This window comes from Bombyx mori, chromosome 21 (genome assembly GCF_030269925.1).
Source record: "Bombyx mori chromosome 21, ASM3026992v2".
Taxonomy (NCBI): domain Eukaryota; kingdom Metazoa; phylum Arthropoda; class Insecta; order Lepidoptera; family Bombycidae; genus Bombyx; species Bombyx mori.
Genome location: NC_085127.1, coordinates 4652917 through 4669124, shown reverse-complemented (window position 1 = coordinate 4669124; position 16208 = coordinate 4652917). Strand labels below are relative to the sequence as shown.

The 16208-nt window shown below is 36.4% G+C and overlaps 1 protein-coding gene and 1 long non-coding RNA gene across 3 annotated transcripts in view; one reads left to right on the top strand and one right to left on the bottom strand.

Annotated features, from left to right (window-relative positions):
* Positions 1 to 16208, bottom strand: part of LOC101744807 (tyrosine-protein phosphatase non-receptor type 9) — a 67867-nt gene that overhangs the window by 38730 nt on the left and 12929 nt on the right. Inside the window, exons 1-4 of one of the 2 annotated variants that reach the window (XM_012693368.4) lie at positions 15726 to 16090; positions 14756 to 14977; positions 13843 to 13932; positions 11617 to 11757 (exon numbers count right to left, since the gene is read on the bottom strand). In XM_012693368.4, coding sequence (XP_012548822.2) covers positions 11617 to 11757; positions 13843 to 13932; positions 14756 to 14977; positions 15726 to 15773 — 501 coding nt within the window. In that variant the 5' untranslated portion in view covers positions 15774 to 16090. Of the gene's footprint in view, positions 1 to 11616; positions 11758 to 13842; positions 13933 to 14755; positions 14978 to 15725; positions 16091 to 16208 lie in introns of those variants that run through there. The other variant, XM_004929565.5, reaches the window with a different exon arrangement.
* On the top strand, positions 6053 to 12843 carry LOC134200850 (uncharacterized). The gene is made up of 2 exons (XR_009975928.1): positions 6053 to 6853; positions 11460 to 12843. It is a non-coding gene; the product is annotated as an uncharacterized LOC134200850 (long non-coding RNA).

Here is a 16208-nt window from a genome sequence, read left to right as displayed (position 1 = left end):
GACAAAGTAAATAGAGCCGTTAGATAGAATAAAACGACTACAATCCTACTCTAAAAACCCGAACAATAAGACTCCAGATCACGTCCAGCGTCTATGTTTCATTTTCCCATATGTGTGCACTTTCACAAATATCGTCGACAAACAGTTGATAAAAGTTTAATACTGAAGAAACACCAAACAAAAAAAAAATAACAAAACACACACAACTTAGCTCCTCACGTTTTCGCCAATAAGTCGCTGTATTTAGTATAACATGTTATTACCCTGTATAAGTTGTTTATGCTTTTGTTCAGTCAACTAGACAGGCAAAGGAGTCAAAACTTGTAGTAGTTTACGCAGTCTTGGTTGGAAACAAACGTTTCGGACTTCATCAGAGCTGAAGACTGGTCGTTCTCTAGTCCCGATCTTAATCCGCTGGATTATGATTTATGGTCAGTTTTAGAGAGTGCGGCCTGCTCTAAACGCCATGATAATTTGGAGTCCCTAAAACAATCCGTACGATTGGCAGTGAAAAACTTTCCCATGGAAAGAGTGCGTGCTTCTATTGATAACTGGCTTAAAGGACTGTATTGCAGCCAATGGAGACCACTTCGAATAAGCTTTTTATACTTTAAATTGTTTTATATTTATGTATTAAACTAACACACTAAAAACTAACATTAAAAGTAATAAATGTTATTTGCAATAGAATTTTTGTTATTTTTTATTGTAACAGTATTTATGGCCAGACTAAGTATATATACATATATGTATTCGTTCATAGCATACACTACATGAACAAGATTAGTTCAGCCCGGTTACGTAGCCTTGTCTTGTTTACAATGAAGCACAGCTTACACCCAAAACCATCAGTTTCACTCGTACTTGTCCAATTTTTTCGCGAACCTGTACCGAAACTCAATCAGACTTCTTCACTTCGGCGTAAACGAAAAGCGCGTTACGAGAGTGGCACTGAAAATTTCGGGAATTAACGAAGTGACACAACATTACTATTTAAAAATGTATTTATTGCTTTTCAAAGTATTCTCCGCGAAATTTGACACATTTTTCCATACGATGGAACCAATCATTGAAGCAACCATTCCATTCGGAAGTTGGGGTCTCCAAAATGGCCGTTTCGTAGGCGTCCACAGCATCTTCAGGTGATAAAAATCTCTGTCCACGCAATTTATTCTTTATTTTAGGGAAAGTATAGAAATCATTAGGGCTTAGGTCGGGGCTGTACGGCGGATGGTCTAATAATTCTATGTTTTCTTGCTCTAAAAACTCTTTTGTTCTGTGCGCGGTGTGAGAACTCGCATTGTCGTGATGGAGGATGATGCGGCGGTTGGAGTTCTCTTTACGGAGTTTAGAAACGACCTGTGGCAAACAAATGCTAGCATACCATTCTGCATTAACCGTTCTTTGTCCCTCAAGAGGAATAGTCGTAACATGGCCGGTTTTGGAGACATACGTGGCCACCATTTTTTTTGCAACACTCCGTGAACGAACAATTTTTGTTGGCTTTAACTCATTTTCGAACACCCAAACTCGTGACTGGTTTTTTGTTTCGGGTTCATACGCGTATATCCAGGATTCGTCACCTGATACAATGTTGTATACAGCATTTAAGGATCCTGCGTGGAATCTTTCGAGAGTTCTGACGCACCAAGTAACGCGAGCCGCTTTTTGCTCTTCACAGAGCGAATGCGGTATCCATCGGGAAAACAACTTTTTTACACCTAATTGTTCATGCAAGATTATTTGTATTTGACTCATGCCAATGTCTAAAGTTGCCTGAATTTCGCGGTATGTCACATGTCGATCTTCCTCAATCAGCTTACGCACAGCATCAATGTTTTCTTGGATGACTGCAGTTTTTGGACGACCTTGACGGGGATCATCACTGAGCTTGACACGTCCACGTTGAAACTCAGCAAACCAGCGATAAATTGTGGTTTTGGTGTTAAACCACTTCGAAATTGTGGTCAACACACTGTTTTTGTATTAAACCACTTCGAAAGTCATAATAAATCATCGCTCTTGAATTTTCTCGAGTCAATTCCATTTTCTCAACGACTAAACAAGTTTGACAAAACCTCGTGACAAGACCGAGAATCTTTTTTTAAATAAATAAATGGTATTCGATTTTTAAAACCAAGGAGTTTTCAATTAAAAAGATTTTAAATTGACAGGAACAGTGGAAATATTCCATTCCCGATACTTTTAGTGCAGCCTAGTACAACGAAATGCTGGTTAGGAAGAGCAGAACGTTATTTACGCGATAATTTATGCTTTTTATTGTAACGTTCTTTGGGCCTACAAATATTATTGTAAAATTTCATAATCACCGTTTCATGTTCGAGGTTTGAAAGAAACGTTGTATGACGGAAAATAACGTATAAGGAACACTTAACATTTTTATATTATATAAAAAAACACCTCGTAAAAGATTAATGAGCAACATCGAGGCTTTACGAAAACAACTGTCCAAGTTCTTCGTATATGAATAATTCAAAAATTAATAATGCTAATTGCTTTTTTATTTTTACCTGTTCACTGGTAGCCTAAGAGGTTATTCTAGCTACGCGCCGACGGGTACGTGAGCTCGCGGGCTCAACCTGAGATAATTTGGTAACACTAGCCCTAGCAAGAGCAGTGCTTCGCAGAATCTACTACCGGGTCACGACCCACTGAGAAGACCCGGCTAGATACTCAATGAGTTAGCTAATTGGATTACATAGAATTCCTTTGTCGTTATTTCAAAGTAGTCCAGACTTTAAGCTCTCGTTCAAGCGGAACATGTTGTCTCTACATATCGTCTTCTCACATTAAAACTGTATAATCTCAAAACTTACTAATTTTACAGGAGAGTGTTTTAAAGGTTTAAAACATGTGATATTTTTAATATTAATCATCTTTGCAACATTTATTTTTTATTTTTTACCAGTTACATTATCTGTCTTTTAAAGTAAGATAAAATTATGTATTAATTTTGTTAATACTAGTCAAAACATAGGTAATCTAAACTAAAAAAAAAACTAAAACTAAACTACGCTCTTTTGACAGTATTTATGAGAAAAATACTGGCGAAACCAAATGATTCCGCATATTAACTCAATTTCGAATATTTTTGGAAATTGTACACTTTTAATGCGAAAAGACGAATAAGCTTCCGCCGCAACGACAATTATTCTTACAATAAAGGACATTAGTCGCACGTTTTGTCCTTTAGACCACGACGACTTCGACTTCACGCCAGAAGACGAATAGCGGCATTCCCTTTATGATGTCAATGAACTCACGTTCTCCAATCTAACCAATGAAAAAAAGGTGAATTGTGCAGTACAACTGCTTTCTCACCCTTCAAACCAAAACGCATGTCTACTTAGCAGCAGAAACAAGTATGATGACGACAACCTATCTAGCTTCAAAAGATGCCCTACCACTATATATATAGATTGATCTAGTTTTGTTAAATTAACTTTTTATTGTAACCGATTTTCATAAACACCCTAGAATAATAATAATAAATAAAATAACTGGGGAAAAAACACGCACGGTCTGGCACCAATTTACCATTCCTTGTGTTATGGGTACCAGAGACTGACAAACAAACCTACTTATATACGTTTAAATATATAGATAATAAACAGCCAGATAGTAGATATAGCAAGGGAAACCATAGTATCAATGCTGTGGAATATTGAACTACAGATTATCTAAAACATATATCAATTAGTACTTACTACTACTCCTCTTACTACTACCACAACGGTCAAATCGCTACCAAAAATCTACAACAGTATGAATAATTGAAACGCGTTCATTAATGATAAGATCCCTATAAAAATCTAGTGATGGGGAAGTTATCAAACAAACAAACAAAAACGCCGAAGAACATGACGTCGTACGTAACGTAATAGTCATTCATTACCGACGTAACGAAAAAGACAGTTATATGTTCCAATTACGCACCCACTTTTCCTTATAACGTAATCGAAGTTCGCCTTGTTGGCGCAAGGACGTATGATAAATCGATGGAACTTGTCGCGACCCAATTAAATAATAAATCTACTTGGAAAAAGAATTAAAACGGGTGCTGCATTAATGAATAGCAAAACAGAAGTAAAATTTTAAATTATTTTTTTTTTGTACTTTTTTTGTCTACAGTATCCATAGCTTGGTCAATAACATTATTACGCTGTCATCGGTCCTTGATACGTTTACAAATTATATCAATTTAAACGAACGTCATGAAGTTCGTAAAAATAGCGTTGAAATATTCCGTTTTATAGATAAAACAGTTCAAGTCAATAAAAGCGTGTTACTAACGGTACAATGCAAAAAAAGCATGTTAATTTAACGTTTAACCAAGTTTAGCGACAAAATAATTGATACGATGGTACCGGCCTTATTTAAGCCCATTTTATTTCAATCCGCAGAATCTATTCCGTAATGCCAGAATATTTTTTTCCTAACTATGCTGACAGCCGCTCAATGCTATATTTTCAGCTTCGCCCTAACATGTGCAGGTGAGCTCACGGGGCTCAAACCGGAGTGTTGCTAACACTGACCCTAGCAAGACCAGTGCTTCGCAGAATCACTATCGGATCGGAAACGCGACCCACTGAGAAGATCCGGCGAGAAACAATTCCAGACAATTACATACCTTTAACATAGTCAATATTTTCTGCGACAGCTCGTAGTCGAAGTTGGTGTATTTGGAGTCGGTACATCACTTAACACACCGACATTTTTTCGTGGTGATTACTTTCTTTACATTCATATTTTTTTCAAGACGTGCTATGTCCGAAGTTTCGCACGCAAACATCTCTATGTTCTACGCTTCCTACTATTTATTATGTAACTCTTATCCCCAAGATCCGCATCCAAATTGATTTAGCTAATTATAAAGATTAGCGACACTGTAAAATCTGTTTACGATTTTATTATAATACCACGTATTGAGATACATAATAAATATCGTTTTCTAGAATACATTTTACATTACGATAAGATAACAAAAACCCAATATACACTTTTCCCGCAATTTAACGCGTAATTTATCCATTCTTAAGTACAAAGTTTATCGTGAATGCGCTCTTTTCCAGCTATCGACTGTAGTATCTATCTATTAGAGATAGTGGCGTAAGACGATTACTGATTTCGTTTTAAATGTATTTTACGCAATAATGTATATTACATTAATATTTAGTTAAAATCATTATTTCGTTGTGTGTTTATAATTAGACGCTAGGAAGGACTATTTTTTTTTTATTGCCTTTGTAAACAGACGAGCATACGGCCCACCTGATGGTGAGTGGTTACCGTCGCCCATGGACTTCAGCAATGCCAGGGGCAGAACCAAGCCGCTGCCTACTTAATTCAATAAAACTTCAAATTTATATCTAACAATCGCAGACCGATCAACTTCCAAGATATTGTTTTGTTTGCAAGTCAAAAGAACGTCAAACTTTCCGTTCGATACGCACCGACAATCGAGAAATAAACAAGACTAAAAATAAATTGCGACGTTAGATAAAGTTCGATGTTTCGTCATCTTTCACTGCTCAAAATTAAACGTAAATATCTTTTGTTTATCTTTCAAAAATACTTTAAAAGAGGATTTTAATCATTAATTACGTATTGTTTAAAACAATTTTAGCTTCCACTAATCTATTTGTCTTGTTCTAATATATTAAAAATGTGGTTCGTTAATTTATTTTCACATACACGTATTGGTCATCATCGCTCGACGATGTGGGCGTACAAAATTACATCGTTCCAAGTAGTCATTTTCTTAGAAGCACGTCTTGGAAGTTCGCAATATAAATTACGAGTGGCTCCGTTATTGATACTTTCGTGAAATTTAACATACGAACATAAACTAGTTTATTATTGTGCAGAGTATGTTTATAAATATTTACTAGAGCATTTTCAAGGCTCAATTTCGAGTTTGCTTCTATTTCTCGGCCGGCCTAATTAACACTTGTTCTATTTTTGACTTGTACGTTTTACTGGTTTATTATTAGTGCATTTATATTCGTCGCATTCACTAGGGATGGGCTTTGTATTTCTCGAGGCGGAATAATCGTAAAATGTCAAAAACTTGTTATCAGCTCACCTCAGATAGGCAATGCGGTTAAAAGCATCAATCGCTTCGGCTGTCTCTATCGATCGGCTACTTGATGATAAACTATCTTCATTTATACGATTGATGGTCAAACGAGAACACTTCTCTATTGCACACCGTGATAGCCATTAAACACTGCAAACGGCAACACTCGACTAACAAAACAACCTACAATAGCACTGATATGGAATCAACACCTGTTTGCGTAAAGCTAAACCGCTTTGTTTTTTGCGTTCTAGATTAGTTTACAATTGATAGTGTAGTTACTAGTTGAGATATATATTGGATTCGCACACAGTGTGTACGCGTTATCGAAATGCCACGGTCGAAACGTCGTAAATAAAGCAGACACGTGCGTTCGGGTCGCGCTCGGACGCTCGACTGACGTCAGGCTCGTGCCGGGGCGGGCGCCTACCCAACGACTACGTTTCGCATCCGCCCAACCCGCTACGCCAGAATTACGCTACGAATTTTAATATGCACGATGAGTGTGCTATATCGTGACATCGGAAAAGTGAAAAGGAAATCGGTAGCCGGCACAACAGAGACATGCGTACTTTTAACTCGTTGATTTTGATAAACATACAAGTTTTTTTTTTGCGTCGTTGGATAAACCAACACCCGGCCCGTGTAGTAAGTGATTAACCGGAGCGCGTAAAGGTCACAACGCCGTCACCCACCTGGGATTGATATATCGAGGGTCGACAATGGAAAACTCTGAACTGAAAAATGATATTGGTAAATATAATAACTCAATAACAGTAGTTACGCTTTGTGAACATGGTTAAATGAGCTGACGTAGGTACTTGTAACTCGTCTGGTTGCGGAAACCTTTCTTATTGTCTGTAGGGACAAAGTAAATAGAGCCGTTAGATAGAATAAAACGACTACAATCCTACTCTAAAAACCCGAACAATAAGACTCCAGATCACGTCCAGCGTCTATGTTTCATTTTCCCATATGTGTGCACTTTCACAAATATCGTCGACAAACAGTTGATAAAAGTTTAATACTGAAGAAACACCAAACAAAAAAAAAATAACAAAACACACACAACTTAGCTCCTCACGTTTTCGCCAATAAGTCGCTGTATTTAGTATAACATGTTATTACCCTGTATAAGTTGTTTATGCTTTTGTTCAGTCAACTAGACAGGCAAAGGAGTCAAAACTTGTAGTAGTTTACGCAGTCTTGGTTGGAAACAAACGTTTCGGACTTCATCAGAGCTGAAGACTGGTCGTTCTCTAGTCCCGATCTTAATCCGCTGGATTATGATTTATGGTCAGTTTTAGAGAGTGCGGCCTGCTCTAAACGCCATGATAATTTGGAGTCCCTAAAACAATCCGTACGATTGGCAGTGAAAAACTTTCCCATGGAAAGAGTGCGTGCTTCTATTGATAACTGGCTTAAAGGACTGTATTGCAGCCAATGGAGACCACTTCGAATAAGCTTTTTATACTTTAAATTGTTTTATATTTATGTATTAAACTAACACACTAAAAACTAACATTAAAAGTAATAAATGTTATTTGCAATAGAATTTTTGTTATTTTTAATTGTAACAGTATTTATGGCCAGACTATGTATATATACATATATGTATTCGTTCATAGCATACACTACATGAACAAGATTAGTTCAGCCCGGTTACGTAGCCTTGTCTTGTTTACAATGAAGCACAGCTTACACCCAAAACCATCAGTTTCACTCGTACTTGTCCAATTTTTTCGCGAACCTGTACCGAAACTCAATCAGACTTCTTCACTTCGGCGTAAACGAAAAGCGCGTTACGAGAGTGGCACTGAAAATTTCGGGAATTAACGAAGTGACACAACATTACTATTTAAAAATGTATTTATTGCTTTTCAAAGTATTCTCCGCGAAATTTGACACATTTTTCCATACGATGGAACCAATCATTGAAGCAACCATTCCATTCGGAAGTTGGGGTCTCCAAAATGGCCGTTTCGTAGGCGTCCACAGCTTCTTCAGGTGATAAAAATCTCTGTCCACGCAATTTATTCTTTATTTTAGGGAAAGTATAGAAATCATTAGGGCTTAGGTCGGGGCTGTACGGCGGATGGTCTAATAATTCTATGTTTTCTTGCTCTAAAAACTCTTTTGTTCTGTGCGCGGTGTGAGAACTCGCATTGTCGTGATGGAGGATGATGCGGCGGTTGGAGTTCTCTTTACGGAGTTTAGAAACGACCTGTGGCAAACAAATGCTAGCATACCATTCTGCATTAACCGTTCTTTGTCCCTCAAGAGGAATAGTCGTAACATGGCCGGTTTTGGAGACATACGTGGCCACCATTTTTTTTGCAACACTCCGTGAACGAACAATTTTTGTTGGCTTTAACTCATTTTCGAACACCCAAACTCGTGACTGGTTTTTTGTTTCGGGTTCATACGCGTATATCCAGGATTCGTCACCTGATACAATGTTGTATACAGCATTTAAGGATCCTGCGTGGAATCTTTCGAGAGTTCTGACGCACCAAGTAACGCGAGCCGCTTTTTGCTCTTCACAGAGCGAATGCGGTATCCATCGGGAAAACAACTTTTTTACACCTAATTGTTCATGCAAGATTATTTGTATTTGACTCATGCCAATGTCTAAAGTTGCCTGAATTTCGCGGTATGTCACATGTCGATCTTCCTCAATCAGCTTACGCACAGCATCAATGTTTTCTTGGATGACTGCAGTTTTTGGACGACCTTGACGGGGATCATCACTGAGCTTGACACGTCCACGTTGAAACTCAGCAAACCAGCGATAAATTGTGGTTTTGGTGTTAAACCACTTCGAAATTGTGGTCAACACACTGTTTTTGTATTAAACCACTTCGAAAGTCATAATAAATCATCGCTCTTGAATTTTCTCGAGTCAATTCCATTTTCTCAACGACTAAACAAGTTTGACAAAACCTCGTGACAAGACCGAGAATCTTTTTTTAAATAAATAAATGGTATTCGATTTTTAAAACCAAGGAGTTTTCAATTAAAAAGATTTTAAATTGACAGGAACAGTGGAAATATTCCATTCCCGATACTTTTAGTGCAGCCTAGTACAACGAAATGCTGGTTAGGAAGAGCAGAACGTTATTTACGCGATAATTTATGCTTTTTATTGTAACGTTCTTTGGGCCTACAAATATTATTGTAAAATTTCATAATCACCGTTTCATGTTCGAGGTTTGAAAGAAACGTTGTATGACGGAAAATAACGTATAAGGAACACTTAACATTTTTATATTATATAAAAAAACACCTCGTAAAAGATTAATGAGCAACATCGAGGCTTTACGAAAACAACTGTCCAAGTTCTTCGTATATGAATAATTCAAAAATTAATAATGCTAATTGCTTTTTTATTTTTACCTGTTCACTGGTAGCCTAAGAGGTTATTCTAGCTACGCGCCGACGGGTACGTGAGCTCGCGGGCTCAACCTGAGATAATTTGGTAACACTAGCCCTAGCAAGAGCAGTGCTTCGCAGAATCTACTACCGGGTCACGACCCACTGAGAAGACCCGGCTAGATACTCAATGAGTTAGCTAATTGGATTACATAGAATTCCTTTGTCGTTATTTCAAAGTAGTCCAGACTTTAAGCTCTCGTTCAAGCGGAACATGTTGTCTCTACATATCGTCTTCTCACATTAAAACTGTATAATCTCAAAACTTACTAATTTTACAGGAGAGTGTTTTAAAGGTTTAAAACATGTGATATTTTTAATATTAATCATCTTTGCAACATTTATTTTTTATTTTTTACCAGTTACATTATCTGTCTTTTAAAGTAAGATAAAATTATGTATTAATTTTGTTAATACTAGTCAAAACATAGGTAATCTAAACTAAAAAAAAAACTAAAACTAAACTACGCTCTTTTGACAGTATTTATGAGAAAAATACTGGCGAAACCAAATGATTCCGCATATTAACTCAATTTCGAATATTTTTGGAAATTGTACACTTTTAATGCGAAAAGACGAATAAGCTTCCGCCGCAACGACAATTATTCTTACAATAAAGGACATTAGGCGCACGTTTTGTCCTTTAGACCACGACGACTTCGACTTCACGCCAGAAGACGAATAGCGGCATTCCCTTTATGATGTCAATGAACTCACGTTCTCCAATCTAACCAATGAAAAAAAGGTGAATTGTGCAGTACAACTGCTTTCTCACCCTTCAAACCAAAACGCATGTCTACTTAGCAGCAGAAACAAGTATGATGACGACAACCTATCTAGCTTCAAAAGATGCCCTACCACTATATATATAGATTGATCTAGTTTTGTTAAATTAACTTTTTATTGTAACCGATTTTCATAAACACCCTAGAATAATAATAATAAATAAAATAACTGGGGAAAAAACACGCACGGTCTGGCACCAATTTACCATTCCTTGTGTTATGGGTACCAGAGACTGACAAACAAACCTACTTATATACGTTTAAATATATAGATAATAAACAGCCAGATAGTAGATATAGCAAGGGAAACCATAGTATCAATGCTGTGGAATATTGAACTACAGATTATCTAAAACATATATCAATTAGTACTTACTACTACTCCTCTTACTACTACCACAACGGTCAAATCGCTACCAAAAATCTACAACAGTATGAATAATTGAAACGCGTTCATTAATGATAAGATCCCTATAAAAATCTAGTGATGGGGAAGTTATCAAACAAACAAACAAAAACGCCGAAGAACATGACGTCGTACGTAACGTAATAGTCATTCATTACCGACGTAACGAAAAAGACAGTTATATGTTCCAATTACGCACCCACTTTTCCTTATAACGTAATCGAAGTTCGCCTTGTTGGCGCAAGGACGTATGATAAATCGATGGAACTTGTCGCGACCCAATTAAATAATAAATCTACTTGGAAAAAGAATTAAAACGGGTGCTGCATTAATGAATAGCAAAACAGAAGTAAAATTTTAAATTATTTTTTTTTTGTACTTTTTTTGTCTACAGTATCCATAGCTTGGTCAATAACATTATTACGCTGTCATCGGTCCTTGATACGTTTACAAATTATATCAATTTAAACGAACGTCATGAAGTTCGTAAAAATAGCGTTGAAATATTCCGTTTTATAGATAAAACAGTTCAAGTCAATAAAAGCGTGTTACTAACGGTACAATGCAAAAAAAGCATGTTAATTTAACGTTTAACCAAGTTTAGCGACAAAATAATTGATACGATGGTACCGGCCTTATTTAAGCCCATTTTATTTCAATCCGCAGAATCTATTCCGTAATGCCAGAATATTTTTTTCCTAACTATGCTGACAGCCGCTCAATGCTATATTTTCAGCTTCGCCCTAACATGTGCAGGTGAGCTCACGGGGCTCAAACCGGAGTGTTGCTAACACTGACCCTAGCAAGACCAGTGCTTCGCAGAATCACTATCGGATCGGAAACGCGACCCACTGAGAAGATCCGGCGAGAAACAATTCCAGACAATTACATACCTTTAACATAGTCAATATTTTCTGCGACAGCTCGTAGTCGAAGTTGGTGTATTTGGAGTCGGTCATGTCGTAGATGAAGACCAGGCCGGCTCGCTGAGTCTCCAGCGATTGTAAGGCCACGTCCAACTGGTACACCACACCCTGGACAAATTAAACTATTAGACAAATGAAATCCTTTATGTTTTGTTGGGTACAAAACGAACGTTATTTGATGGCAAGAAAAACTGTAGAAAATCTATAAAGCTGTTTTAAAATACCTATAGTTGGCAACACACTTTTTTACTGGTGGTAGGACCTCTTCTGAGTCCGCGCGGGTAGGTACCACCACACTGCCGAACACTACACCATGACACTAACGAAAAATAAATTTTAATATGAAAAATTCGTATTCTTTGATTATCGAACATAACTAACTATACAGATAAAATTTATAATACAAATATTAGATATTCAATGTTCACAATAGCATCCGTTAGGAAAGAGGAATAATAAGGAAATGTTCTTAAACAGAAACATCATACCTTTATATAATTCACATAAAAAATAGCCCTTTATAATGAGTAACTGAAAGTTCTGAAAGAATTCCAAAGGACAATGCCCAATAATGGGCCAACTTTGTGTCAAAACTATTTATACTTGAAAAACTATGCCTTGTTTTTTCACGTTGTTTGGTTTATTTATCACCCACATTTCTTTCACCCTGACATTGTTTTATAAAAAATAAATTATTTATTTGATAACATCCGAAAACTGAGTACTTCCACCATTCATAGTTTTTAAATTCGCCAATAGGCAGACAAAAGGCTTAGCCCATACCACCACTCATTGTAAACATAAATGTTGCCAAACGAAAGAGTTCTTGTGACATGAACAACAAATAATAAAAAAAAGTAATGGTTATAATTCACAGACTTTTTTAGTTTATTTTTGTTCAATTCAATATTTATATATTGTAATAATAATTATTACTTAAAACTATGAATTATTTAATATTTTTAGACAATAATGAATGATTCCATTAGTAAAAATCTCAATGGCCCACCATTACTTATTCTTATTATCTATGGTCAGAGAGTTTTGGCAGCAACCCGAGTGAAGCGTCACTTGAAGTTTTATTTTAATAGTTTATTGTGATGTATAGGTAATATATAAATTGGGTATTGTTCTGTGTATTATCGTTGTTTACGATTATTGAGGCATTGGAATAAAACTGTGGCTAAAATAGCAGTGACTGTTTTTTTTTTCAAGATCAAAGGTCTGCGGAAACTCACGCTCAGTCAATGTGCTATTATTCATCGAGTTGACGTCAAAACTCCCAAAAGCAATAAAAAGAGATATACCGGCTTTTTATTGACATGAAAATAATATAACTACGACAGACTAGGCTGCATAGGCTAAACTCTGCCTGTTATTGGCGAATATAAAAACAACAACATATCGTTGCCGGCTTCCAGATTTTAATTTCCAAAAGAAGGGAAAATGAAGTCTGTTCTCAGAAACTACCTTCATTTTATTATTATTATGATGATATAATAATAATAAAATGTACATAAGGGCTTATTTCTAGCAACATTAACCACAATTAGCTTATTTATAATTAGTTACAGAACTAATTATGAGAGCGATTATTGATTTCGAAGAAAACAATTAAATACCTATTATATAAGTATATATAGGTACATAACCTTAATTTTAGGTGCAGAAAAAAACAGATTTCTCTTAAACCTGAGTGAGAATATAAAAATCGTTTTCTGAATATGAAACGATATTTCTTGTCTATAAAATTAGGTTAAAACCATCATGGCACGACAAATTTTTTTAGAGGCCCAATCGCCCAAAGAAAATGGGCATTGTCCTTTACATTTTCCAGCGCGCCAACGGGAAACACTACATGAACGCTCGATGGGGGCCGACTACTCGAATCGCGCTCGGCTTCAGTGTGCTTAGTGCGAGTTTTTTAACGTTCTCGATTGCGTAAAAGTTAGCCCAATTTTGTATGCAGTAGGAACCCCTAGCGGAAAACGTAGGCAAACGATCCCATTCCATACAAATATGAGCTAACTTTTACGCTAACGAGAACGTTAAAAAACTCGCACTAAGCACACAGTTCACTTACGCGCCAATTTTTTACATGTATATCCGAAGAAACCGTTGGCAAGATGCGTTGGCATTTTATAGTCTAGATGATTTGGTTTTAGGACTTGCAAGAAATGCTCGAATACAAACCTGTAGTGTTGTTTGATGCGTAGTCTGTGAGGGGAAGTGTTTGTTCGCTGTGAACACGGCAATGGCAGCACCGGTCGCATCTCTGGTTGGCTATGAATTAAACAATTTTTCATTAAATAAATGATAAAGCTTTATTAATGATTGAATTGCAAACTTACATTTACATGTGTTTATTATTATATTTATAGATCTTAACCTAAGAAATTACCGTTTAGTATAAAGAAAGTTAGTATTTTTTTCATATCTTTCTATTAAAATATGCACCCGTGGTATCGATACATCTCTGCCAGCGCAGTAGAGTATTTTTCCATTGGAATTCTTGAAGAAGTCAGGTGTACGGGAGCAAAAAACTCCTCAATGGCATTTTGTACTGCCTCTCGAGTATTGCTTTTTTCCTTGCAATAAAGTTGTCCAAACTTTAAAAAAATAATAGAAGTCTGTCGGCGCAAGGTTTGGTGAGTACAGTAAATGATAAAAAAATTCCAACTCAAGCTCTTGCAGTTTGGGGATTGTCTGTTGTGCCGTATAAGGTTAAGCATTGTCGTGTAAGAACCAACAGGGATGAGATTAACATGGCTTTGACCGGAGATTCACGAGGTTCTCCATCATTGTGTCCAGTTCCTCACAGTACACGTCTGTCAATACAGGTGCCAATTGGTACGAATCTGTGCATTATCCATGAGCGATGGTAACCACTCATAATCAGGTAGGCCCTATGCTTATTATTTAAGTATTTAAGTTTCGGTATGTAAAAACGAAATACCTAGTTCTTTACTGCCTAGAAAATATCAACAAAGGATTATTTTTTTGCATTTACATGGTCTTCCAACTATAACTCTCGGCAAACCTTGCTGCTTCACTTTGTCGTCGCCATTCTATATGCATATAAAAAAAGCTTTCTCAGAACACTCACCAGTATAGTAAATTTGCCGGTTTCGAGTTCTGACTTAAGTGGATCCTCGAACGGTTCAAACTTGTTGAGTCCCTCCCTTCGACGCGTGGCCTCATGCTGCCTCCAGAGCGCGTGGGCCCTCCCAACATCGAACTTGCGCGCCAACAAGAACTTGATCGCCGTCGCTCGTGATACACACCCCGCACCAGTCTCGCTGAGCTCGTTCAGAAATGTTTTTGTCGCCTGAAAAGTTTTATATTTTGTATCTCATTTCAACAATTACAAATTACGTGTTAATTTCATATTTAATTAAAACTACTTTCACGGTATAATCTCGTTTTTTTGTTTGAAATGTCATTATGTTATTTCTTATATTAGTGGTCGAAATTCCCGCAGTAGTCGAAATTCGACTATAATCAATTGAAATTTTATGTTTAAACATTATTATCGTTCTATTGTCAAACACTATTATACTTCTACAATATAATCACAGGTTTCGCCAAAACTACACTATAGATAAATAATATTAAAGACAAACAATATTAATCTATTCTCAATTTGACCAGACTTTATGCAATAACAAAAGTTTTGACAATTGACAATAAACAAATAGTATATTTATATGTATGTGTTGTGTCAAATACATGGTAAGTGTGTGTCATGTTTTATTTATTTATTTATTTAATGTATTTCTTATGCATAATTTTAAAAAAATATTCACATTCTGCACTCCTTCTCTATATATAAACTATAACTACGGGTATACTCATCCGTCCACGCAATTTTTGTAAAAATGGGTACAAAGTTTTTTCTTCACATATTATAGATTATAGATGTCATTAGATTATTTATTAGAAACGCTGCTCTGAAACAGATGCTCGACGCAATTAATTGAATGAATTTTCTTTTATTTCAAAAATAAAATATTTAATTTATTTAATTAAAAAATCTATCAAGAATTAATAAACGGGGTAATAAGAATAACCAGTACCCTTATATATTTAAGCAATCTTCGGAAAAATGCGGTTTCCATCTTCATGACAAATTTTTAAATCTTCGTATTGCACATTTCCATTCGTTAAATTCACTGCTTCGGCACTTTTTTCGTGACTCCGATAAAAAGACGTTTACATTAACCGAACCGAACCTGAATCGCATGATTTAATGCGCATTCTATTTAGTTACAGACAGGACGTGACGAGGGCGGAAAGGAAACTGACGTACGCTACCTATTGACAACTCGTGCAGAACAAACATAAAGGAACCGCTCTGAGAACTTATTTTAAAACATCCTTAACGTGGTATTCTTATCGGGGTGGCAGAGACTATACTCTCATCTTAGCTCGTAAATAATCTGCGGAGAACGGTATGTTGATTCTTCCGGGATGTGTTTCCTGTACAACTGGCCCCCCTCTTGCATTAGTATGGGCGATCACGAACTCACTACCGTATCGTAGAAAATCAAAACGGCTCG